This window comes from Anomaloglossus baeobatrachus, chromosome 3, assembly GCF_048569485.1.
Source record: "Anomaloglossus baeobatrachus isolate aAnoBae1 chromosome 3, aAnoBae1.hap1, whole genome shotgun sequence".
In the NCBI taxonomy this organism is placed as follows: domain Eukaryota; kingdom Metazoa; phylum Chordata; class Amphibia; order Anura; family Aromobatidae; genus Anomaloglossus; species Anomaloglossus baeobatrachus.
The window spans coordinates 457,824,160-457,849,855 of record NC_134355.1 but is presented as its reverse complement, the minus strand read 5'-3'; the positions used below and the strand labels follow the sequence as shown (position 1 = coordinate 457,849,855).

The following is a 25,696-nucleotide window of genomic DNA, read 5'->3' as shown; positions in this document are numbered from 1 at the left end:
TACCTAGTGGCATCCTAAACGTGGCTATTGGACTTTGCTATAGTCCCACTAGTGCAAAGACATTTGCAGAGCGCGTCTGCCTGCATTGCACACTCCAACTCATTATAACTAAGCCATTATACTAGCAAACACTCAGTGTACCTAGTGGCATCCTATACGTGGCTATTGGACTTTGCTATAGTCCCACTAGTGCAAAGACATTTGCAGAGCGCGTCTGCCTGCATTGCACACTCCAACTCATTATAACTAAGCCATTATACTAGCAAACACTCAGTGTACCTAGTGGCATCCTATACGTGGCTATTGGACTTTGCTATAGTCCCACTAGTGCAAAGACATTTGCAGCACCTCTACCTGCATTGCACACTCCAACTCATTATAACTAAGCCATTATACTAGCAAACACTCAGTGTACCTAGTGGCATCCTATACGTGGCTATTGGACTTTGCTATAGTCCCACTAGTGCAAAGACATTTGCAGAGCGCGTCTGCCTGCATTGCACACTCCAACTCATTATAACTAAGCCATTATACTAGCAAACACTCAGTGTACCTAGTGGCATCCTAAACGTGGCTATTGGACTTTGCTATAGTCCCACTAGTGCAAAGACATTTGCAGAGCGCGTCTGCCTGCATTGCACACTCCAACTCATTATAACTAAGCCATTATACTAGCAAACACTCAGTGTACCTAGTGGCATCCTATACGTGGCTATTGGACTTTGCTATAGTCCCACTAGTGCAAAGACATTTGCAGAGCGCGTCTGCCTGCATTGCACACTCCAACTCATTATAACTAAGCCATTATACTAGCAAACACTCAGTGTACCTAGTGGCATCCTATACGTGGCTATTGGACTTTGCTATAGTCCCACTAGTGCAAAGACATTTGCAGAGCGCGTCTGCCTGCATTGCACACTCCAACTCATTATAACTAAGCCATTATACTAGCAAACACTCAGTGTACCTAGTGGCATCCTATACGTGGCTATTGGACTTTGCTATAGTCCCACTAGTGCAAAGACATTTGCAGAGCGCGTCTGCCTGCATTGCACACTCCAACTCATTATAACTAAGCCATTATACTAGCAAACACTCAGTGTACCTAGTGGCATCCTATACGTGGCTATTGGACTTTGCTATAGTCACACTAGTGCAAAGACATTTGCAGAGCGCGTCTGCCTGCATTGCACACTCCAACTCATTATAACTAAGCCATTATACTAGCAAACACTCAGTGTACCTAGTGGCATCCTAAACGTGGCTATTGGACTTTGCTATAGTCCCACTAGTGCAAAGACATTTGCAGAGCGCGTCTGCCTGCATTGCACACTCCAACTCATTATAACTAAGCCATTATACTAGCAAACACTCAGTGTACCTAGTGGCATCCTATACGTGGCTATTGGACTTTGCTATAGTCCCACTAGTGCAAAGACATTTGCAGAGCGCGTCTGCCTGCATTGCACACTCCAACTCATTATAACTAAGCCATTATACTAGCAAACACTCAGTGTACCTAGTGGCATCCTATACGTGGCTATTGGACTTTGCTATAGTCCCACTAGTGCAAAGACATTTGCAGAGCGCGTCTGCCTGCATTGCACACTCCAACTCATTATAACTAAGCCATTATACTAGCAAACACTCAGTGTACCTAGTGGCATCCTAAACATGGCTATTGGACTTTGCTATAGTCCCACTAGTGCAAAGACATTTGCAGAGCGCGTCTGCCTGCATTGCACACTCCAACTCATTATAACTAAGCCATTATACTAGCAAACACTCAGTGTACCTAGTGGCATCCTTTACGTGGCTATTGGACTTTGCTATAGTCCCACTAGTGCAAAGACATTTGCAGAGCGCGTCTGCCTACATTGCACACTCCAACTCATTATAACTAAGCCATTATACTAGCAAACACTCAGTGTACCTAGTGGCATCCTAAACGTGGCTATTGGACTTTGCTATAGTCCCAATAGTGCAAAGACATTTGCAGAGCGCGTCTGCCTGCATTGCACACTCCAACTCATTATAACTAAGCCATTAGACTAGCAATTTTTGCTGCCAGTTTAAGGGCCGTAGTTGCATTGTCAGGGATATTTATTCTTTATTATTCTGCTGTTAATAAAGCTAGACCACCACTGCAATCTACACCACCTCTCAATTTTTACTACCACATTTTCAGTCCACAATATTGTCGCAATCAACATGAGTGGCAAAATGACAGATGCTGGTGGAAAGGGGAAGAGGCGTGGTGGAAAAGGCAAAAAAGGTTTTGTCCGTGGGGAAGGTGGCAAAGCTCCATTATCATCTGCTGAAGATAGACCATCTACCAGCAAAAGTAAGATGTCTACTCTACTACTTACCATGGACAATCCGATGTGCTCCCTTTTTTACGGACACGAACAACAGGAAGAAAGGTAGATGATGGGCAAAAAAGGAAAATGCTTGAATGGATCTCAAGTGGTCCAACAAGTGCCCTCTCAGCCACTTCAAGTACCGCATCCAAAAAACACCAGTCCTCTGAGTTGTCATCCCAATCACACTTGATTTCTTCCAGCTCTGAAGTCTCCATCAGCCCTGCACAGTATGGTGGAACTGAGATGGCTGAGTCTGCAGAGCTGTTCAGTCACACTATAGCCTGGGAATCAGAGGTCTGCTCCCAAGCTACAGTGAGTACAGAACAGGAAATGGTCTGCATTGATGCCCAGAACCTTTGTGACTCTGATTCAGGCCGTGAGGAACAAGTTTCTGAGCATAATGTTGACCCTTTGTCACAAACTGTAACACCTGTGGTTATAGACAATGAGGAACATACTGATGACGATGAGACGCAGATACCCGATTGGGATGACAACTTAAATATTCGGTCAGGGCAAGAAGAGGCTCGGTCTGAGGGGGAGGGGAGTGCAAACACAACAATTGATGATGAAGTTCTAGATCCCACCTACTGTCAACCCCCAGTCAGGCACTCGAGGAGGTCAACAGAGGCGGTGGAGGAGGATGCAACCGACGACGAAGTTACCTTGCGCCTTCCTGGACAGAGTCGGAGTACTGGTAGCACGTCTACAACTGCATCCTCAGCCACCACTCTGCCTCTGAGCATTATTCGGGGTGGATCAACAGGTCGCATGGCCTCTAAGCCTTGCCTAGCCTGGTCCTTTTTTGACATAGAAAAAGATCGCCCAAATTATGTGATCTGTAAAATTTGTCATGGTTCTCTTAGTAGAGGTCAAAACCTCAGCAGTTTGACAACTTCTTCCATGAATCGTCACATGAATAAATATCATATGGCCCGGTGGGAAGCTCACCGTGCTGCAATGCGGCCTAGCGGAGCGAACCATCCACCGCCTGTCCCTTCCAGTGCATCTGCGCGCTCATCATCTTCTAGGACTGTGGGGACAGCTGTCACACCTGTTTTTCCACCCACAACTTCCACCACTGTAACCGCAACAGGCAGTTTGCTTGGTAGGTCGTCAGTTGTTTTGGAAGGGGAAACAAGTGAGTGTGTACAGCTCTCTCAGACATCGATAGCACCAACTTTGGATGAAGGCAACATCATGTCTCCGCCTGCACTTTCCTCACAAACCTGCATTTTTCCAGGGACACCCTACTCAACACCGTCTACACACAGCAGCCAGATCTCTGTCCCTCAGATGTGGTCAAATAAAAGGCCACTTCCTGCGACCCATGACAAAGCTAAGAGGTTGACTCTATCCCTCTGTAAGCTGTTGGCTACCGAAATGCTGCCTTTCCGCCTAGTGGACACACAGGATTTTAGAGACCTTATGTCTGTCGCTGTGCCCCAGTACCAGATGCCTAGTCGCCACTACTTCTCTAAGAAAGGTGTGCCCGCACTACACCAGCATGTCGCACACAACATCACCGCTTCATTGAGAAACTCTGTGTGTGAACGGGTGCATTTCACCACCGATACTTGGACCAGTAAGCATGGACAGGTACATTACATGTCGCTGACTGGGCACTGGGTAACTATGGTGATAGATGGTGAAGGGTCTGCTGCACAAGTTTTGCCGTCCCCACGACTTGTGTGTCAATCCTCTGTCTGTCCAAGTTCCGCCACTGCTTCTGCATCCTCCACCTCATCTGGGTCCTCCACCTCCGCCCCAAGCCTGCCTGGTCAGGCCACCAGCGTTCTCACTGTGCAGAAGGAATCACGCACCCCTCATTACTATGCTGGCGCCAGAGCGCAACGGCATCAGGCGGTCTTTAGCTTGACATGTCTTGGGAATAAGAGTCACACAGCTGAGGAGTTGTGGTCAGCTCTGCAGTCCGAGTTTAATAAATGGTTGTCTCCACTCAACCTGCAGCCTGGTAAGGCCGTGTGCGACAATGCTGCAAACCTGGGTGCGGCCCTTCGCCTGGGCAAGGTGACACGCGTACCTTGTATGGCTCACGTGTTGAACCTTGTCGTGCAGCAATTTTTAACACAGTATCCCGGGCTAGATGGCCTTCTGAACAGGGCACGAAAACTGTCTGCTCACTTCCGCCGTTCAAGCGCCGCAGCTGAGCGACTTGCATCGCTCCAGAAGTCTTTCGGCCTGCCGGTTCATCGCCTGAAATGCGATGTGCCGACACGCTGGAATTCAACTCTCCACATGTTACAGCGACTGTGGCAGCACCGCCGAGCCCTGGTGCAATACGTCATGACGTATAGCCTGGGCCAACGAGATGCAGAGGTGGGTCAGATCACCCTGATGGAGTGGTCTCAGATCAAGGACCTATGCACCCTTCTGCACAGTTTCGACATGGCGACGAATATGTTTAGCGCTGACAATGCCATTATCAGCATGACGATTCCAGTCATTTACATGCTGGAACACACGCTAAACACTATTCGGAGTCAGGGGGTGGGACAACAGGAAGGGGATGAACTACAGGAGGATTCATATGCGCAAGGGACAACAACATCACCAAGGTCCAGACGTTCATCATCACCAAGGCGCCAGGCATGGGAGCATGGGGGACAGGGATCAACAAGGGCGCATGGTAGCAGGCGAGATGTTGAGGAAGGTGCAGGAGGACATGAAGAAATGGAGGACGAACTGTCCATGGACATGGAAGACTCAGCAGATGAGGGAGACCATGGTCAAATTTCAGTTGAAAGAGGTTGGGGGGAGATGTCAGAGGAAGAAAGAACGGTTAGCACCTCTATGCCACAAACACAGCGTGGACTTGGTCCGCATGGCTGCGCAACACACATGAGTGCCTTCTTGTTGCACTACCTCCAACATGACCCTCGTATTGTCAAAATTAGAAGTGATGATGACTATTGGCTTGCCACACTATTAGATCCCCGGTACAAGTCCAAATTTTGTGACATAATTCCAGCCATAAAAAGGGACGCACGTATGCAGGAGTATCAGCAGAAGCTGTTACTCGATCTTAGATCCGCTTTTCCACCAAACAACCGTGCAGGTGCAGGGAGTGAATCTCCCAGTTGTAACTTGACAAACATGGGACGGTCTCGTCATCTTCAACAGTCTACACGTACCAGTAGGACCGTATCTGGTGCTGGTAACAGCAATTTTATGGAATCTTTTCATAATTTTTTTAGACCCTCCTTTGCAAGGCCACCAGAGACAACAAGTCTGACACATAGTCAACGGCTGGAGAGGATGATACAGGAGTATCTCCAAATGAACATCGATGCCATGACTGTGCAACTGGAGCCTTGCTCCTTTTGGGCTTCAAACCTAGAAAAATGGCCAGAGCTCTCCAGTTACGCCTTGGAGATTTTGTCGTGTCCAGCTGCCAGCGTTGTCTCTGAACGTGTCTTCAGTGCTGGTGGGTGTGTGCTGACAGATAAGCGCACGCGTCTGTCCAGTGACAATGTGGACAGACTGACGTTCATCAAAATGAACAAGTCATGGATCCAGAAGGAATTTACAACCCCTGTGTCATCCTGGGGAGAGTAAATGCTTGTAGATTTGGAATGTGCTTGATGCAAATCTAGCTGTGAAGTGTACAACTAGGGCACAAGTGCTGCCACTGAATGGGTGGGTGTGTGTGGGGCACAATTTTTGGAAAAAAAGGGAGACTCCGCTTGGAGTAACCCTTGCTTACATTGTTTTTAAAAGAAGCCAAGATGAACAGAGCTGGGATCAGGAAAGACTTTGATACCTACTCCGGTGTCATCCTGGGGACGGTTAATTATGGCGTATTTTTGAATGTGCTTGATGCAAATCTAGCTGTGAAGTGTACAACTGGGGCACAACTGCTGCCACTTAAGGGGTGGGTGTGTGTGGGGCCCAATTTTTGGAAAAAAAGGGAGACTCCGCTTGGAGTAACCCTTGCTTACATTGTTTTTAAAAGAAGCCAAGATGAACAAGTCATGGGTCAGCAAAGACTTTATCTACCTACCCCGGTGTCATCCTGGGGACGGTTAATTATGGCGTATTTTTGAATGTGCTTGATGCAAATCTAGCTGTGAAGTGTACAACTGGGGCACAACTGCTGCCACTTAAGGGGTGGGTGTGTGTGGGGCCCAATTTTTGGAAAAAAGGGAGACTCCGCTTGGAGTAACCCTTGCTTACATTGTTTTTAAAAGAAGCCAAGATGAACAAGTCATGGGTCAGCAAAGACTTTATCTACCTACCCCGGTGTCATCCTGGGGACGGTTAATTATGGCGTATTTTTGAATGTGCTTGATGCAAATCTAGCTGTGAAGTGTACAACTGGGGCACAACTGCTGCCACTGAAGGGGTGGGTGTGTGTGGGGCCCAATTTTTGGAAAAAAGGGAGACTCCGCTTGGAGTAACCCTTGCTTACATTGTTTTTAAAAGAAGCCAAGATGAACAAGTCATGGGTCAGCAAAGACTTTATCTACCTACCCCGGTGTCATCCTGGGGACGGTTAATTATGGCGTATTTTTGAATGTGCTTGATGCAAATCTAGCTGTGAAGTGTACAACTGGGGCACAACTGCTGCCACTGAAGGGGTGGGTGTGTGTGGGGCACAATTTTTGGAAAAAAAGGGAGCCTCCGCTTGGAGTAACCCTTGCTTGCTGTGTTTTTAAAAGAAGCCAAGATGAACAGAGCTGGGATCAGGAAAGACTTTGCTACCTACTCCGGTTTCATCCTGGGGACGGTTAATTATGGCGTATTTTTGAATGTGCTTGATGCAAATCTAGCTGTGAAGTGTACAACTGGGGCACAACTGCTGCCACTGAAGGGGTGGGTGTGTGTGGGGCCCAATTTTTGGAAAAAAGGGAGACTCCGCTTGGAGTAACCCTTGCTTACATTGTTTTTAAAAGAAGCCAAGATGAACAAGTCATGGGTCAGCAAAGACTTTATCTACCTACCCCGGTGTCATCCTGGGGACGGTTAATTATGGCGTATTTTTGAATGTGCTTGATGCAAATCTAGCTGTGAAGTGTACAACTGGGGCACAACTGCTGCCACTGAAGGGGTGGGTGTGTGTGGGGCACAATTTTTGGAAAAAAAGGGAGACTCCGCTTGGAGTAACCCTTGCTTACATTGTTTTTAAAAGAAGCCAAGATGAACAAGTCATGGGTCAGCAAAGACTTTATCTACCTACCCCGGTGTCATCCTGGGGACGGTTAATTATGGTGTATTTTTGAATGTGCTTGATGCAAATCTAGCTGTGAAGTGTACAACTGGGGCACAACTGCTGCCACTGAAGGGGTGGGTGTGTGTGGGGCACAATTTTTGGAAAAAAAGGGAGACTCCGCTTGGAGTAACCCTTGCTTGCTGTGTTTTTAAAAGAAGCCAAGATGAACAGAGCTGGGATCAGGAAAGACTTTGCTACCTACCCCGGTGTCATCCTGGGGACGGTTAATTATGGCGTATTTTTGAATGTGCTTGATGCAAATCTAGCTGTGAAGTGTACAACTGGGGCACAACTGCTGCCACTTAAGGGGTGGGTGTGTGTGGGGCCCAATTTTTGGAAAAAAGGGAGACTCCGCTTGGAGTAACCCTTGCTTACATTGTTTTTAAAAGAAGCCAAGATGAACAAGTCATGGGTCAGCAAAGACTTTATCTACCTACCCCGGTGTCATCCTGGGGACGGTTAATTATGGCGTATTTTTGAATGTGCTTGATGCAAATCTAGCTGTGAAGTGTACAACTGGGGCACAACTGCTGCCACTGAAGGGGTGGGTGTGTGTGGGGCACAATTTTTGGAAAAAAAGGGAGACTCCGCTTGGAGTAACCCTTGCTTGCTGTGTTTTTAAAAGAAGCCAAAATGAACAGAGCTGGGATCAGGAAAGACTTTGCTACCTACTCCGGTGTCATCCTGGGGACGGTTAATTATGGCGTATTTTTGAATGTGCTTGATGCAAATCTAGCTGTGAAGTGTACAACTGGGGCACAACTGCTGCCACTTAAGGGGTGGGTGTGTGTGGGGCCCAATTTTTGGAAAAAAGGGAGACTCCGCTTGGAGTAACCCTTGCTTACATTGTTTTTAAAAGAAGCCAAGATGAACAAGTCATGGGTCAGCAAAGACTTTATCTACCTACCCCGGTGTCATCCTGGGGACGGTTAATTATGGCATATTTTTGAATGTGCTTGATGCAAATCTAGCTGTGAAGTGTACAACTGGGGCACAACTGCTGCCACTTAAGGGATGGGTGTGTGTGGGGCCCAATTTTTGGAAAAAAGGGAGACTCCGCTTGGAGTAACCCTTGCTTACATTGTTTTTAAAAGAAGCCAAGATGAACAAGTCATGGGTCAGCAAAGACTTTATCTACCTACCCCGGTGTCATCCTGGGGACGGTTAAGTATGGCGTATTTTTGAATGTGCTTGATGCAAATCTAGCTGTGAAGTGTACAACTGGGGCACAACTGCTGCCACTGAAGGGGTGGGTGTGTGTGGGGCACAATTTTTGGAAAAAAGGGAGACTCCGCTTGGAGTAACCCTTGCTTGCTGTGTTTTTAAAAGAAGCCAAGATGAACAGAGCTGGGATCAGGAAAGACTTTGCTACCTACTCCGGTGTCATCCTGGGGACGGTTAATTATGGCGTATTTTTGAATGTGCTTGATGCACATCTAGCTGTGAAGTGTACAACTGGGGCACAACTGCTGCCACTTAAGGGGTGGGTGTGTGTGGGGCCCAATTTTTGGAAAAAAGGGAGGCTCCGCTTGGAGTCACCTTGCGGTGTTTTACATGAGTTTATAAGGGCGTGCCATGCCTATATCTGTGTCTCCTCCTCTTTTTCTTTGTCCAGCTCTTTTGTTTTTGCAGAAGTATATGTCCTTGTCACTTTCCCATGTGTTTGTGTTGTGTTGTGAGTTGTTTGTCACCTTTTGGACATCTTTGAGGGTGTTTTCTAGGTGTTTTTCTGTGCTTGTGATTGCCTGCCATTGTTTCCTATGCAGTTCGAGTTCGGTTCGTCGAACGTTCGACGAGCCGAACTCGAACGGGATCTCCGTTCGGCGAACCGGCCTCGAGCCGAACCGGGACCGGTTCGCTCATCTCTACTCAACACTATCAAAGTACATAGTAAATTAACAGATAGCACCTTGGTGCATAACTGTAATGGATGCAGGGGTGCAGTTGCATCGGGGCCTTATTAGAGCCTAGAAGGTTATTTTGGTCCATATGAGAAGATTTATTTATAAAGACCTATGATATTTGGGAGCTGTATGTAAGATTTTGACTTGGTGCCAACACAGTGGGTTTTGTTTAGTTACAAGATGATGGCTATATTCAGACACAATGTGATGGTAATACAGTGGGGGAATAAGTATTTGATACACTGATGATTTTATAGGTTTTCGTACCTACAAAGAATGGAGAGGTCTGTAATTTTTATCGTAGGTACACTTTAACTGTGACAGACAGAATCCCAAAAAATTCAGAAAATCACATTGTATGATTTTTAAATAATTAATTTGTCGTTTACTGCATGAAATAAGTACTTGATCACCTATGAGCAAAAATTCTGACTATCAGAGACCTGTTATTATTTCTTTAAGAAGTCCTTCTACTCTGCACTCATTACCTGTATTAATTACACCTGTTTGAACTCGTTACCTGTATAAAAGACACTTGTCCACACACTCAATCAATCATATTCCAACCTCTCCACCATAGCCAAGACCAAAGAGCTGTCTAAGGGTATGTGCCCACAATCAAGACTCACTGCATCCTGGACACAGCGGGTCCTGACCTGCGGGGCCGCGAGTCTCCTCCGCAGGAGAACGCAGGAGATCGCAGCTCCTCGTTCCAATGGTCAGGGTTCAATGCGCTGCGGTCTTTCAGTTGTGTTCTCCCTATGGAGGACACATGTGAATCCGTAGCAAATAATTGACATGCTGCGGCTTGGAAATCCGCACCACAGGTCAGTGTTTGCTGCATAAAAAAAGAAGAACAGTGGGCATGGGATTTCTAGAAATCCCATCCACTATGCCTATACTATACAACGCAGCATTATGGACACAGCGAAAACACGCAACATCCAATATCCTGCAAATAATGATTGTGCGCACACACCCTTAGGATACAAGGGACAAAATTGTAGACTTGCACAAGGCTGGGATTGGCTACATGACAATAGGCAAGCAGCTGGGCGAGAAGGCAACAACTGTTGGTGCAATTATTAGAAAATCGAAGAAACACAAGATGACTGTCAGTCTTAAGGCCGCTTTACACGCTGCGATATCGGTACCGATATCGCTAGCGTGGGTACCCGCCCCCATCTGTTGTGCGATACGGGCAAATCGCTGCCCATGCCGCACAACATCGCCCAGACCCGTCACACGTACTTACCTGCCCATCGACGTCGCTGTGACCGGCGAACCGCCTCCTTTCTAAGGGGGCGGTTCATTCAGCGTCACAGCGACGTCACAGCTGCGTCACTGACCACCGCCCAATAGAAGCGGAGGGGCGGAAATGAGCGGGACGTAACATCCCGCCCACCTCCTTCCTTCTGCATTGTGGCCGGGAGGCAGGTAAGGAGAACTTCCTCGTTCCTGCGGTGTCACATGGAGCGATGTGTGCTGCCGCAGGAACGAGGAACAACTTCGTTACTGCGGCAGTAATGATATTTGAGAATGGACCCCCATGTCACCGATGAGCAATTTTGCACGTTTTTGCGACAATGCAAAATCGCTCATAGGTGTCACACGCAACGGCATCGCTAATGCGGCCGGATGTGCGTCACCAATTCCGTGACCCCAACGACTTCGCATTAGCGATGTCGTAGCGTGTAAAGCCACCTTTACTCACACTTGGGCTCCATGCAAGATCTCACCTCATTCAAGAAGCATGATTCTAACAAAGGTCAAAAATCAGCCAAGAACTACACAGGAGAACCTGGTCAATGACCTGAAGAGAGTGTGACTACATTCTCAAAGATTACCGTTAGTAACACATTACACCGTCATGGATTAAAATTCTGCAAGGCACAAAAGGTCCCCCGGATCACACCAGCACATATCCAGGCATGTTTCAAGTTCACCAATGACCATCTTGATGATCCAGAGGAGGCATGGGAGAAGGTCATGTGGGCAGATGAGACCAAAATAGAAATTTATGGTATCAACTCTACTTGCAGTGGAAGAAGAAGAATGAGTACAACCCCAAGAAGACTGTCCCAACCGTGAAGCATGGAGGTGGAATCTTCATACTTTGGGAGTGCTTTCATGCAAAGCGGACAGGACAACTGCACTGTATTGCAGGGAGGATGGATGGCATTATGCATTGCGAGATTTTTTTCAACAACCTCCTTTTCTCAGTAAGAGCAATGACAATCGTTCATGGCTGGGTCTTCAAGCACGACAATAACACACAGCTAGGGCAACTAAGGAGTGACTCCTTAATAAGCATTTCAAGGTCCTGGCATGGCCTAACCAGTCTTCAGACCTGAATACCCAATCGAAAATCTTTGGAGGGAGCTGAAACTCAATGTTGCCCAGTGACAAAACTGAAACCTGAAAGATCTGGAGAAGATTTGTAAGGACTGGGCCAAAATCCCTGCTGTATTGTGTGGAAACTTGGTAAAAAAAACCTACAGGAAAAGTCTCACCTCTGTAATTTCAAAGGTTTCTGTACCAAATGTTAAGTTATCTAAGAGTTCTCAGTAATTAAATGTTCTAATAAGGTTCCTTTAAGGTTTTCTGGCCTTTCAGCTAACTGACTATCGGACTACAGTTGCGCCATGACACGCAGTCCGACAGTCCTCCACTAAGTTCAACTGAGGTCACTTCTGGTGGTTTTCATGGTACCCTATGTGTTATCCGCAAGTTGTAACCTAAGGTGAACTCAGTGCTGGATGGCAGACTACACTACTGCCGGGACACGAAGTCCAACAGTCTGGTACTAAGTTGACCAGAAGTTACAGCTGGCAGTTCACGCAAAGACTACTACCGTGAGAACCACCAGAAGAGATCTCAGGTGACAGACTGTCAGACTGCGCTGCTGTCATGAAACACAGTCAGACAGTTCAGTTTTGAGTTCACCCGAGGTCACTTTTGCCAGCTCCCATGCTGCTCTCAGTATGTCCCAGAGGCCACGGTGAGCGGTCACATGTTCTAATGTCACCACTCACCATGGTCTCTGGATGTAGAAAGACCAGCATTATCGTGGGACGTCGTGTGGATTATGTCGGACCTGTGGGTGTGTTTTTGGGGTTAATAAACTGGTGAAATAGGGTATTTTTTTTTTATTTTTTCCATTTTTCCTTTTTGTTTTTCCTTCGTTTCTTCTGAGAGCAATAACTTCTTTATTTTTCCGTCAATATTGCCATATGAGAGCTTGTTTTTTTTGTGGGATGAGTTGTACTTTTGAATAAAACCATTAGTTTTAACCATGTAGTGTACTGTAAAACAGGAAAAAAATTCTATGTGCTGTGAAATTGAAAAAAAAAAGGTGCAATTGCACAATTGTTTTTTGGGGCCTTTTATTTTCTGTGTTCAATATATGGTAAAGCTGACAAGTCAATATAATGCCTCACGTCTGTATGAGTTTGTCGATACCAAACAAGTATACTTTTACTTTTATCTAAGGCTGCTTTCACACATCCGGTTTTTCCTGTGTGGCACAATCCAGTGCTTTGCAGAAAAATGCAACCAATTTTTTTTGCCGCCGGTTGCGTTTTTTTGGCATAGACTTACATTAGTGCTGTATTGTGCCGTATGGGCTTGCTTTCCGTCCGTTTTTTGCCACATGTGGCAGATTTAGTCGATGCGGCGGCTGGATGGAATGTTGCATGGCACTTTTTTTTGTCCGGCAAAAAAAACCGCATCGCGACGCATCTGTCCGATGCGGTGCTTTTTCCAATGCATGCCTATGGACGCTGGATGCGACGCGGCAAAAAGCGCATCCGGCCGCCGCATGCGTTTTTTTGCACTGCGCATGCTCAGTAGTGTGCTGCAACCGGCAAAAAACGGACAGGCTGCATGTAAAAACTTATGCAAAGGATGCGTTTTTTTCGCCGCATCCGTTGCATAGGTTTTAGAGCCGGATTTAGCCGCAGTGCTAAAACCGGATATGTGAAAGCAGCCTTAGGGAGAAAAAAAATTCAGACGTTTGTCCAAAAAAAGAATAGCACCTTTGTCGCCATTTTCCAAGACCTGTAGCATTGTCATTTTTTGTGATCTGAGGCTCAGTGATGGCTAATGTCTTGCATCTTGAGCTGATGGGTTTTAGTGATGCTATTTTTGTGCAGATGCTACATTTGATCGCCTGTTAGTGCATGATAAAAAAAAATTTGGTGACCAAAAAATGTGATTTTGGCATTTGGAATTTTTTGATATTCTGAATGCGGCAATACCAAATATGTTTTTTTTTTAACTGTTTTTTTTTAATGGGGCTAAAGAGGGGTGATTTGAACTTTTAGTTTTTTTATTTTTTCATATTTTTTTAAAACTTTATTTTACATTTTTTCATTTATTTTACTAGTCCCCTTAGGAGATGTTATCACTGCAGTGTCTGATCGCTTGTGCATTTCTGCTGATAAGAGCAGCATCGCTCTGATCAGCAGAAATGCTGCTTTCCTGTGAGTGCCAGCGCTCGGAGTTGTGAGTCATGGCAGCTCTGAGAAGTGAGTTATGGCAGCATCAGGGGTCATCAGCTGACCCTGTGCTACCATGGCAACACATTGGCACCCCATGATCGCGTCACGAGGCCACCAATGGCAGCGGGGAAAAGTGCGATCCCTGCCATGGCCATTTAAATCATGCTGTCAGAGTTTGACAGTGATATAAAGGCTTAACAGATCTCCAATCCACATGCGCCTGTTAGACACACATGTCTGTTGATCAGATCAGCAGACGTGTGGGGATTACCGCAGGCTCGCCCATGCTCGCCCCTAACAGGAGATAGGTGATCAAGGACGTAGCAGTACGTTATTGGTTGTAAAGGGGATAAAATAAAGGATTTTTGTGTGTTTTTTCTTTTTTTTACTTACAGGGTTGGAAATAAGGGGTCTCACAGGCATCTGTGCATCACCAACCCAGTGCTTGATGGCAGATGTGACTTTTGACAAATCATAGCTGATATTAACCCCATATATTAACCCAAAAGCCATCACACCAGTGCAATCTAAATGAGCCATCTAAAGCACCACAATTGGCACATCTAATGGATGTGCCATTTGTGGGGTCGCTGTGGTCTGCTATTTTTAGGCTGTGGAGGGCCCAGTAACCCTTCGCAACTTGAAAATACCAGTCTCCAGCTGTCTGCTATATCTGTGCTGGTTATTAAAAATGGGCAAGAGCTCACATTGTTTTTTTTATTATTTATTTAAGTAATTAAAAAAAAAAACAAAAAAAACCCCATCAGTCCCTTTTTTTTGATAACCAGCCAAGATAATGCACATAGCTGGGGGCTGCAGCCCATAGCTGTCTAGCTGTCTATTTTACCTGCTCTGGTTATCACAAATAGACAGGGGGCTGCATGTTAAAGTGGCATAATACTTTTAGAATATTGTTCCCAGAAGCGACCTGCATTTCAGAGATGCATCCAGGTATTCCCCCATGCTGTTCCCATTCAATGTCATCATTTTTTAATCCATTTAACATTTTTACAGCCCTGCCAGATATCCAGGAAGATTCTAGTGGAAAATTATTTGAGTTGCCCATTGACTTGCATTAGATTGGTTATTCGTGATGAATACACGATTATTACGAAATATTCGAGACGCATAATCTGAACTCGAATATTTCACTATTCACCCATCAATACCAGTGGGAATTAAGTGAGATACTTTCTACTCCTTTTTGTAGTTTTTAGCTGAGTTTGCATCCGGTGGACATACAGTAGATACAGTTGAGAATATTTTTAGTCACCAGTGGGCAATATTAATATTAAAACACAATTATTTTTCATTTTAATTATTTTATTATTATTTCTATCTCTTGTTAAATGAAGTAGAGAATGATGTTCCCTCTTGTCTAGTTTTAGCAATCCCTTACACATGAAGATATTCAATCTGTCTGATAGGTGAATCCATTCCTTGCATTCTTTATAATTGAAAACTATGTTCTATATGATAAGTAAATCATCTATAAATCTATAATCATATAGATATATTTAATACACAACATGATCATTTTCTTTCCAATAATTACTCTCTGATAATTAAAGTAGGGCTGACAAATAGAACTGAATAGTATAATACATCAGAGATAAATATATGCCAAGAAAATAGATTAGGACGTGAAAACTTGGCATGAAGAGAGAACAGGAAGCTGCACAAATGCCAGATACATTGACCTCATTGACTTGGCACATACAATAGCCTTGCAAGACAGATAAAAGTCTATATTATTCTTAACTAGGTTAGCCAATTATAATGAATAAGGACATTATATTGTGACCTGTGAAAAATATGCTGCTAGGAGAATTACACTATGTCGTAAGGGTGTGAGCTGGAAGAATTGTAACTTTGTCATTTAAGTTTATTCATTACTAAAATCAGTACCCCTGCCCTAATTAATAATTGAATAGGTTTCAGTACTACTTGAAATGGCCACAATTTAGCTATTTGAACTCCATGTTCTTAGAACTTCATTCTTTCCATGAACACAAAGACAATTTCAAGACAATTTGATTGATTTATATGAAAGAAAGGATATGACAATGTACAGTAAATGCAATGCACAGAATTGATACATTCTTTAAAGTCATCTAACAAAAAAAAGACATACAAATAAGTTACACAACAAGGGAAAAGTGTTGTGTAGGCTTTACTATTAATAATAATCATATTTTTTTTATTTCTTTAGTGACATATTATGCACCACTTTACATATTAGCAGTAACAAGTATAAAAAAGACATTACAAAGGAATTCAACATGTACAGTCATGACCAAAGGTGTTGGCACCCTTGAAATTGTTCCAGAAAATTATTGTAATTACATGTTTTGTTATACAGCTGTTTATTTCCTTTGTGTATTAGAACAACACAAAAAAAAACTAAGGAAAAAAAAGCATATTGGACATAATTTCACACAAAACTGTAAAAATGGACTGTACAAAATTATTGCCACCCTCAACTTAATATTTGGTTGCACACCCTTTGGAATAAATAACTGCAATCAATCACTCCCTATAACCATCAACAAGCTTCTTGCACCTCCAACTGGAATTTTGGACCACTCTTCTTTTGCAAGATGCTACAGTTCTTTATTCTTTGAATAGTGCCTTCTCCACAGGTGTTCAATGGGATTTAGATCTGGGCCCATTGCTGCCACTTCAGATCACTCCAGAGATTTGTTTCCATCCATTTCTGGGTGCTTCTTGAAGTATGTTTGGGGGTCATTGTCCTGCTGGAAGACCTATGACCTAGGACACAAGGCGTCATAATTTGAGCAGACCCTTATAAGTTCGGGTTTTACAGGTTCAGCAGGACTTTAGCTAAAGTTCTCTTCTTGACCTCAACTTGACCCAATCCTCATTGGAAATCACTGATTGGGCAGTTTGGTTCTCTGCCCACATGTGTGATGCCCTGGACTATCAGGTTGTCACAGGGTATTGTGCAATCTGCCCTTCTGTGCAATATCCACCTCCTCCTTGGTTATGGGTCCCCAACTAATAGTGTTGCCAACAGCAGTCAATCAAAGTCCTAGGTACACTCTGCACCACACCCACCAGACACACCAGTGGACGGCCTGAGTGAAATAGGGCCGCCCACTTGGGGGGTTGGTTAAGTGGAAGTCAGGAGTGTCAGAAGTAGGTCAGTGAAGTGTAGGAAGTGAAGGAGAGAGGAGGTTAGGAGCCGGGCTTCTTGGAAGTAACTAGGTGACAGACGGTGGTCTGGGCCTAGTAGGAGCTGGACCCCGGTCCCAGTTGTCAGTGTCAGATTTCTGGACTGAGTGAGTATAAAAGTGGCACCTGCGCTCCCCACGGCACCTCCCAACACCATCACTGAGTCCCGGGGAATCCCCCCTACCCGTGGAGGGTCATAACACCTGGCTGCCCCATTCCATTGCCCCCGGGTCCTCCCAACTGCAGCGGTGGTACTCACAAATTACCACAAACCACGGGTGACGTCACAAACCTCTAACACACCCCCTGGAAATAACCCCCCTTCTTTTGAGCAGCCGCACGACCCCCGGGTCCGGAGACCCTTCGAGCCACTGTGGATCCGGATCCGAGCAGCCTGGCTGCTGATGCGAGGGCAGCACACTTGCAGCTAGCCATAAATAGAGCGCTTCTGGGGGAGGGGGAGGTTTTTTTAATTTTTTTGTGCACAATACATCTGATGATGCTGATTTTATGCCCAGTGTGAGCCTTTCAAACACTTCAAGTGGGTTACACTGGGCTGAGCACTGAGAGTACCCAAGCACAGCAATTCTCCATTGAGTGGTCAGCCTATGTAAAGCACCCGAACTACAAACTCAAACACAGTTTTTTTTTTTGCAAAGTCTGTGTTCGGTATGAAGGCCAAACTTCAAAGAGTGAGTCTGCTTATCTCTATTCATAATGCCTTGCACACAGTATTGTCACCCAGTGCCAGAGGCAGCAAAACAATCCCAAACATCTTTGTATCTACACCATATTTGACTGTAGGTACGGTGTTCTTTTTTGTAGGCCTCATGCCAGTTTTGGTAAACAGTAGAAGGATGTGATTTACCAAAAAGCTCTAACTTAGTCTCACCTGTCCACAAGGTAAGGATTTTGCCTTACTCACTTACATTTTGGTAAACAGCAATTTTACTTTTTTATGTTTCTATGTCAGCAGTGGGGTCCTTGTGGATCTCCTGTCATAGCACTTAATTTCATTCAAATGTTGACCTATAGTTCACGCTGAGACTGGTGCACCCTGAGCCTGTAGGACAGCTTGAATATCTTTGAAACTTGAATGGGGCTGCTTGTCCACCATCCAGGCTATCCTGTGGCAAACCTTTATCAATTTTTCTCTATTGTTTCTCTATTGTCCATGTCAATGGAGATTAGCTACAGTAAACTTTTTGATTACATTGCACACTGTGGACAAATGTGGACGAACTTCTTCATCTCTGGAGATAGACTTGTAACTAGAGATGAGCAAACCTGATGTTCAGTGTTTGGAGTTTATACTGAACACAGACATGCCCCAAAAGCCAGAGTTTAGGTTCGAAGTTTAGGTGATTTACATGTGCAAACCACTCAAGCAAGCATCGCTGCGCTTGTGTATACTTGATGCTCAGTCTATTGCAAGCCACATGCAGTGTTTGAATGGCTCACACTGGAGGTAAAGTCAGCATGATCGGATGCCCTGTGAAAACACAAAAGAAAATGGAAAAGCTTGCCCACGCTCCCCCCCAGAAGTGATCTGTTTATGGCTGGCTGCATGTGAGTGGAGAGCCAAACTGCCAATCAGTGCCTTCATATGAAGTTCAGGTCAAGTCCTGGTTCAGAACAGATCTTTATAAAAAGTTCTGCTGAACCCTCAGAACCCAAACTTCAAAAGTCCACTTATCTCTACTTGTATTCTTGAGATTGTTGATATCTTTCAACAATTTTGGTTCTCAAGTCCACAGTCAGATCTCTTCTCCTCTTTCTGTTCTCCATGTGTGGCACACAGAGTCACACAATGCAATGAGTGAGGAAACTTCTCCCCTTTTTTAATCTGGTTTCAGGTGTGATTTTCATATTGCCCACACAGGTGAGTTTGAGCAAGTATCACATGCCATGCTTGAAACATAGTTATTTACCAACAATTTTGAAAAGGTGCCAACAGTTTTGTCTTGTCCAGCCTATTTTTGGGGTTTTGTGTGAATTTTTAACCAATTTTTTTTCCCTCAAACATTTTTTTTCTTCCAATACAGACAAATGATATAAACATGTGTATAACAAAACGTGTAATTTCAATAATTTTCTGTGAGAAATATTTCATTTTCTGGTACAATTTCAAGGGTGCGAACTAGAGATTGGTGAATCTGTAAATGTTCGGGTTCGGGGAGTTCTGGCTGGACTTTAAAAAAAAAAAAAAGTCCGGTTCCGGAACGAACTTGACCAGGACTAGACCACAGACGCCGAATGCAATAAACCATTAGCAATTGACGGAAAATTAATAACTGGTTTACACATGTAGAATATAGTAAACGATGTCCACTGACTCTTCTGTCATAGATTGTTCAGTGCACATAGGCTTCCATTATTCTCGGCAGTGCGAGTCTTACCGTATTTACACAGGGCAATGCACCACAGAGAACGATGTTCATTTGCGCGGCACAAAAGATAATTTCACCCAATAAACAAACACTTTGTTCATTCATTGAGTGATCAGCAGTCTGTTTACACTGATAGATTATATCTTTAAGGCCGATTGTCCAATGATTATCTTTCTTTGTAAATGCAGCTTTATTTTCAAAGAGCTGATGGGAGTAACACTCTTGTTTGCAAAAGAAACTCCCTTATTAAGTAAAGTACCGTCTGAGTTGCCAACTTAATAATTTACTTTCTCTGGACAGCTTATCACAAAATCATGGACAGACAACATTTTATTTGTGCACTTTCAAAAACCATAATAAATCATTATGATTATAAGTGGTCCATGTCTACAGCCCATAGAAGCACCTGTGTGTTCATTATGTGATCTATCACATGTTCTCCCAAAAACATCATGTGACATGTTACATGATACATCAGGTGCTGGAGGACCATGTGTAAGGAGGTGGACTTGTCGTTGCATCCCTTCCCTAAAGACACCAATCATGTTATGTAATTCAAATTATGTCCTGCAACATTGTGAATTTAATGTGTCTTGTGAACTGTGATGTGAAGTAACTTGATGAGTCGAAATGTGTTCATGTATAATGTTGTGCACTGTCCTGTGAGCGAGTTGAGTTATGCCCAGTAACCAAAGGTGAACAGGGTCCGAGATAGTTAAAAATTTCGACAAGCCCATACTGGGAAGGGTTAGCATGTAGGGAAAGAGACTGTTTTCTTTCTAGAAGGTTAGATGGGGCCCAGCATGTGACAAGAATAGACGTAGGGATTGAAAGTTCATCAAGGCCGCCTGCAGTGGTTGACATGTAGCGAGCACGAGGAAGGAGACCAAGACTAAGATAGCATGATCTGAAAAAACTGACCTCAGAATAAAGTAGGGGACTGTGTGAGGTCCAGGGACTTACCTTCGAATCGGATTGCCCTAGTCAGACAGAACGATGACCAACAGTCAGGCCCCGAATGACCTACAGATCCTAAAGGTAATGGACCAATAGTTCTTGAGACAATGTGACTGTCCCAGATGAGAATACCCAAGCTGTCTGAAAGCTTTAAGCTTGACTTAGGCTATGTTGGTGAATCTGCGCCTTAGGAGGAGAATCAGACGTGAGACCCTAGAAAAAAATAGAATGGTTTCACGGACTATACAGTGGTGCTAGGCTGGGATGTGCTGAAAATAGCTAGAACTGTGAGAACTGGAAATACTGTATTTCTGTGTCGAGACTCCTAACAGAGGCTCCACGGACCTTTTTTGATTTGCATACTTCGCAGGGGGCAATGCACCTAGGATTTCACTGTGTTGAGCGCCTTTGCTGGCTGCCGGCTGTGTTTTCTCTGGCTGGTCTCCCCGAGATCTGTGTGGATCAGACATTACTTTTTTAATGTACAGTACAGACCAAAAGTTTGGACACACCTTCTCATCTCTAGAACAACTGTTAAAAGGAGACTTTGTGCAGCAGGCCTTCATGGTAAAATAGCTGCTAGGAAACCACTGCTAAGGACAGGCAACAAGCAGAAGAGACTTGTTTGGGCTAAAGAACACAAGGAATGGACATTAGACCAGTGGAAATCTGTGCTTTGGTCTGATGAGTCCAAATTTGAGATCTTTGGATGCAACCACCGTGTCTTTGTAGAAAAGGTGAACGGATGGACTCTTTATGGCTGGTTCCCACCGTGAAGCATAGAGGAGGAGGTGTGATGGTGTGGGGGTGCTTTTCTGGTGACACTGTTGGGGATTTATTCAAAATTGAAGGCATACAGAACCAGCATGCCTACCACAGCATCCTGCAGCGGCGTGCTATTCCATCCGGTTTGCGTTTAGTTGGACCATCATTTATTTTTCAACAAGACAATGACCCCAACACACACCTCCAGGCTGTGTAAGGGCTATTTGACTAAGAAGGAGAGTGATGGAGTGCTACGCCAGATGACCTGGTCTCCACAGTCACCAGACCTGAACCCAATCGAGATGGTTTGGGGTGAGCTGGACCGCAGAGTGAAGGCAAAAGGGCCAACAAGTGCTAAGCATCTCTGGGAACTCCTTCAAGACTGTTGGAAAACCATTTCCGGTGACTACCTCTTGAAACTCATCAAGAGAATGTCAAGAGTGTGCAAAGCAATAATCAAAGCAAAAGGTGGCTACTTTGAAGAACCTAGAATATAAGACATATTTTCAGTTGTTTCACACTTTTTAAGTATTTCATTCCACATGTTTTAATTCATAGTTTTGATGCCTTCAGTATGAATCTACAAGTCCTGAAAATAAAGAAAACTCTTTGAATGAGAAGGTGTGTCCAAACTTTTGGTCTGTACTGTAAGTCTACGAAACTCAGAATGCTTCTCTCATAGACGAATATTTAAGAAATAATAGTGCACTGTGGGAGCTGGCCAGTTAAAGCAATTCAGTCAATGATGCAGGGGAGGACTGGAACAGGGCTGAAAATGCAGCAGATAGCAACTAGTATGTATATTAATGGGCACACATTACTGATGCCTAACAAGGGGCAACAAAAAAATACTATAGTGTTTCTTTAACTTTTTGGATCATTCCCTTGACAAACCCCAAAAATAAGTAGACTGTAAGCCATTGCCCATAACGAAAAAGGTAAGATTTCTGAGCAATGCTGCCAGAAGGTGGAGTCTGGTTAGGTATCATGCTTGTAGTAGGTCATATTAGCCAAAGAAGGCTCTACCAGGTACGAAATATGCTAATCATGAGGGTTTGAGCATTCTAAGACCACAGTGTTAAGTAAAAGTGGCCTTTTCTATTAATAAATGTACTTTTCAATGAGGGTTATATAACAATGATTGAAACAAGAACACTTTTATATTTGGTATATGCTTAACTTATCTTCATTTTAATTCTTATTACAGATAAAGTTCATTCGGGTACAGAAAATTCGATATGTTTGGGATTACTCTAAAAAGAAATTTGAGAAAGTTGGGTATGTGTGACTATATATCTCAAATATACACCTGTACAGTATGGTTTAATAAACAATTTCTAAGATTCTTAGTTTATTAATATGCTTAGCATAGGGCACTTTATCACTGTTCGATGATGTTTTTATTTTCTGAGATTTAACCCTCCATACATGGCAGCCAATTTTGAGATAATAAAAATACTAGAATTTAGGCAGTCCATGGACAACCATATACAATAATTTGACTTTTATAATAATTATGTAATACAAATTCTTAATAGAGTGAGTATTATAAGAAGATAATCAATTTTATACTTATTAAATGGTCTATGCAGCATCCATTTGCCCATCCATTAGCAATCCTTTACATACAATTCTTTTTGTAATTTCAGAACTTTAGAGGACGAGCACTCTTGTTATAGCATACATACAAAGTATGGATTGGGTCTGAAAAAAGAAGAACAAGACATCAGGTGACAAAGTATTTTAATGCTTAAAGGTCTAACAAATATCAAATTGTTTTGTAAAAAAGACAAAACTTTGAATCAAAGGGATTGTCTAGGATTATTATGTTTTTTATGATTGTTACCCTCATATTATGCATGAGAATATGACGTCATTATAAATTGTAAGTTAAGGCCACTTCACACATAACGAGATTGCTAACGACATCGTTGCTGCGTCACAGTTTCTGTGACGAAACAACGACTTCACCAGCGATCTCGTTATGTTTGACACGTACCAACGATCCGCCCCCTGCTGTGAGATCAGTGGTTGTTGCTGAATGGGCCATTTTTGGCTCGTTGGAGTCCTCCTGGGTAGGATTGATCTGTATGTTTGACACCCACCAATGATCTTGTTAACGACCTAGATGAGAACTTAAAGTGTGACACGTATGCGAGACTGACTGTGGCCAATCCAATATGGTGGACATTTTCTGTGGATTCATACAAAGACCACCAGAAGAGATGATGTAGCCAAGGAATAACAATTCTTATCGTTCAGACAGACATTTCTCCAACTTGTTATAGAGATGATTATGTCGCAGTCTCTAGAATGGAACGGACATGAAGGTGATGAGAGTCCAAGTTTCTGGAGAAGATTTTTGTGTCGTCAGATAGACTAAGACATATTTATATAGGACATCACAAAAGATCTCATTCATAAAGTGCTGAACACAGCTGGTGCATTGCATAATCCTTAAGGCATCAGTAAATATTCATAGTGACCATTACGAATGTTAAACCCCATTGATGCAGATCAAGTTATAAGGACCATGCAGGTCTAATTTAGTAAAGGTGGTAGCACCTTTAATCCTGTTGAGTAACTCAGTGATGAGGGGCAATGGCTAATGGTCTTTAAGAGTAATTTTATTCAAGCCTCAATAGTCTATACATAGTCAAAGAAAGCAATCTTTATTTTTAGTAAATAAGCCTGCACCAAATGGGATGAAGATTTTTTGATGAATTCTTTCTCCAGGTTCTCTTTAATGTAGGCTAACATTGCTTCAGTCTTTGAGAGAGATAGAGGATGAACTCTCCCATGGTGTGGTTCCATGCCTGGAAGAAAGGGAATGGTGCAATCATATGGCTGATGAGGCGGTAGTTTTAGCTCTATGTTTGGAAAAGACAATTGTGATAAAGTAGATGCTGAGTAGTTTTAAAGGAGGGGGCTAAGACAAAGTTTTGAAGCAATTGTGAAAGCAAAATGGACCTCACTGGCTAATATACTTAGTCGACCATTCAATGACTGGATCATGAAGCCATAGCCACTGAAGTCCCAAAAGCACCTGTGCATCTGACCGAGAGTGGCAAAATAAAAAATAAATATCCGAAATGTGTAATGCACCAAACTGGAAAATTACCTTCTCCATCCGGAATTGGAATAGACCACCAGGAATCAAGCAGCCATTTGCAGAGATTAACTTTAGATGCGTCTGTAGAGGGATAAAAGGAATCATATCTTTTTATAAAAAAAAGTCCATGACATTTTCTGCTGCTCCAGAGTCAATGAATACTTCTCCAATGAACACAGAGAAACTGACAGAAATTGATCTAGGGACAAGCAATCAAGCAATTTATATTTAGTGGAAGACAATGTTACCCCCAGGGTGATACCTCTTCTCTCTGAAGTTTCCTTGTTTGGCCTTTAGTTTGGAGCAGTCTGTGTGAGAACGATCCAGTTTGCCACAATATAAACAGTGTCCTTGTGAGAGTCAATGGGATCTTTCAGCTGGTGACAGTTTTTTCCAACCAATTTGGATGGGAGGCAATTTAGAAGAGACTTTGGTGGCGAGACATGAGAGTCCAGAGTATTTTCCCTAGAAAGTTCAATGAAACGCAAGTAATGATAGGCGGACCCAGACTCTAAAAGTCCAGATCCATGTGGGTAGCCCAATACCCATGCACCGATTCCACGCTCAGAGTAATCCGGGAACTCTGGGTAACTATTTGGATCCGGCCATTCAGATAATTGATAAAGAAACAAAATAGGGATAGATCAGGCACGTTATAATTACCAGTCTACTGTGCAGCTGTAACACTACTTCTGGGCTCGCTGATTAACCTCATGCATATGCCCTGCTTCCCCCACCCACCGGTAGTCCTGGCATCTGTGATTGGTTGCAATCAGACTGTGCCCCCCACTCTGTGTGATAGTGTGTCTAACTGCTTGCATTTGCACACATTATGTGAATGAAAGCAGTAAAAATAAATGTAATGATGTAAAAATAATTAAATAAAAAAATTGGTGTAGGGTCCGCACATAGTGTGATACCCAGCACAGATAAAGCATACAGATACAGGCTGCAGCCCCCAGCTGTGTGCGTATTTTGGCTGTGAATCAAAAGAAGAGGTACACCATGCAGCTTTTTTTTTTTTTTAATTTAATAAATAATTTTAAAAAACAGAGTGTTGCCCACCCAGTTTTGATATCCAGCCTTGATACAGCCAACAACAGGGGCTGATATTCTCAGGCTGCGGAGGCCCATGATTATTGTGCCCCCCATCCTAAAAATAGTAGCCTGCAGCTGCCCAGAATTGTCGCATCCATTAGATCCTGACACTTTACCCAGTTCATCTCGATTGCTCTGGTGCAGTGGCAATCAGGGTAATAAGGGGTTATTGACAGC

At 43.8% G+C, this 25,696-nt stretch overlaps 1 protein-coding gene across 1 annotated transcript in view; it reads left to right on the top strand.

The window, feature by feature from the left end:
* The window catches only part of LOC142296643 (putative cation-transporting ATPase 13A4), a 192,950-nt gene that overhangs the window by 57,453 nt on the left and 109,801 nt on the right, over window positions 1-25,696 (top strand). The window contains exons 4-5 of the mRNA XM_075340496.1: window positions 22,517-22,587; window positions 22,959-23,039. Of these exons, the coding sequence (XP_075196611.1) occupies window positions 22,517-22,587; window positions 22,959-23,039 (152 nt within the window). The remainder of the gene's footprint in view (window positions 1-22,516; window positions 22,588-22,958; window positions 23,040-25,696) is intronic.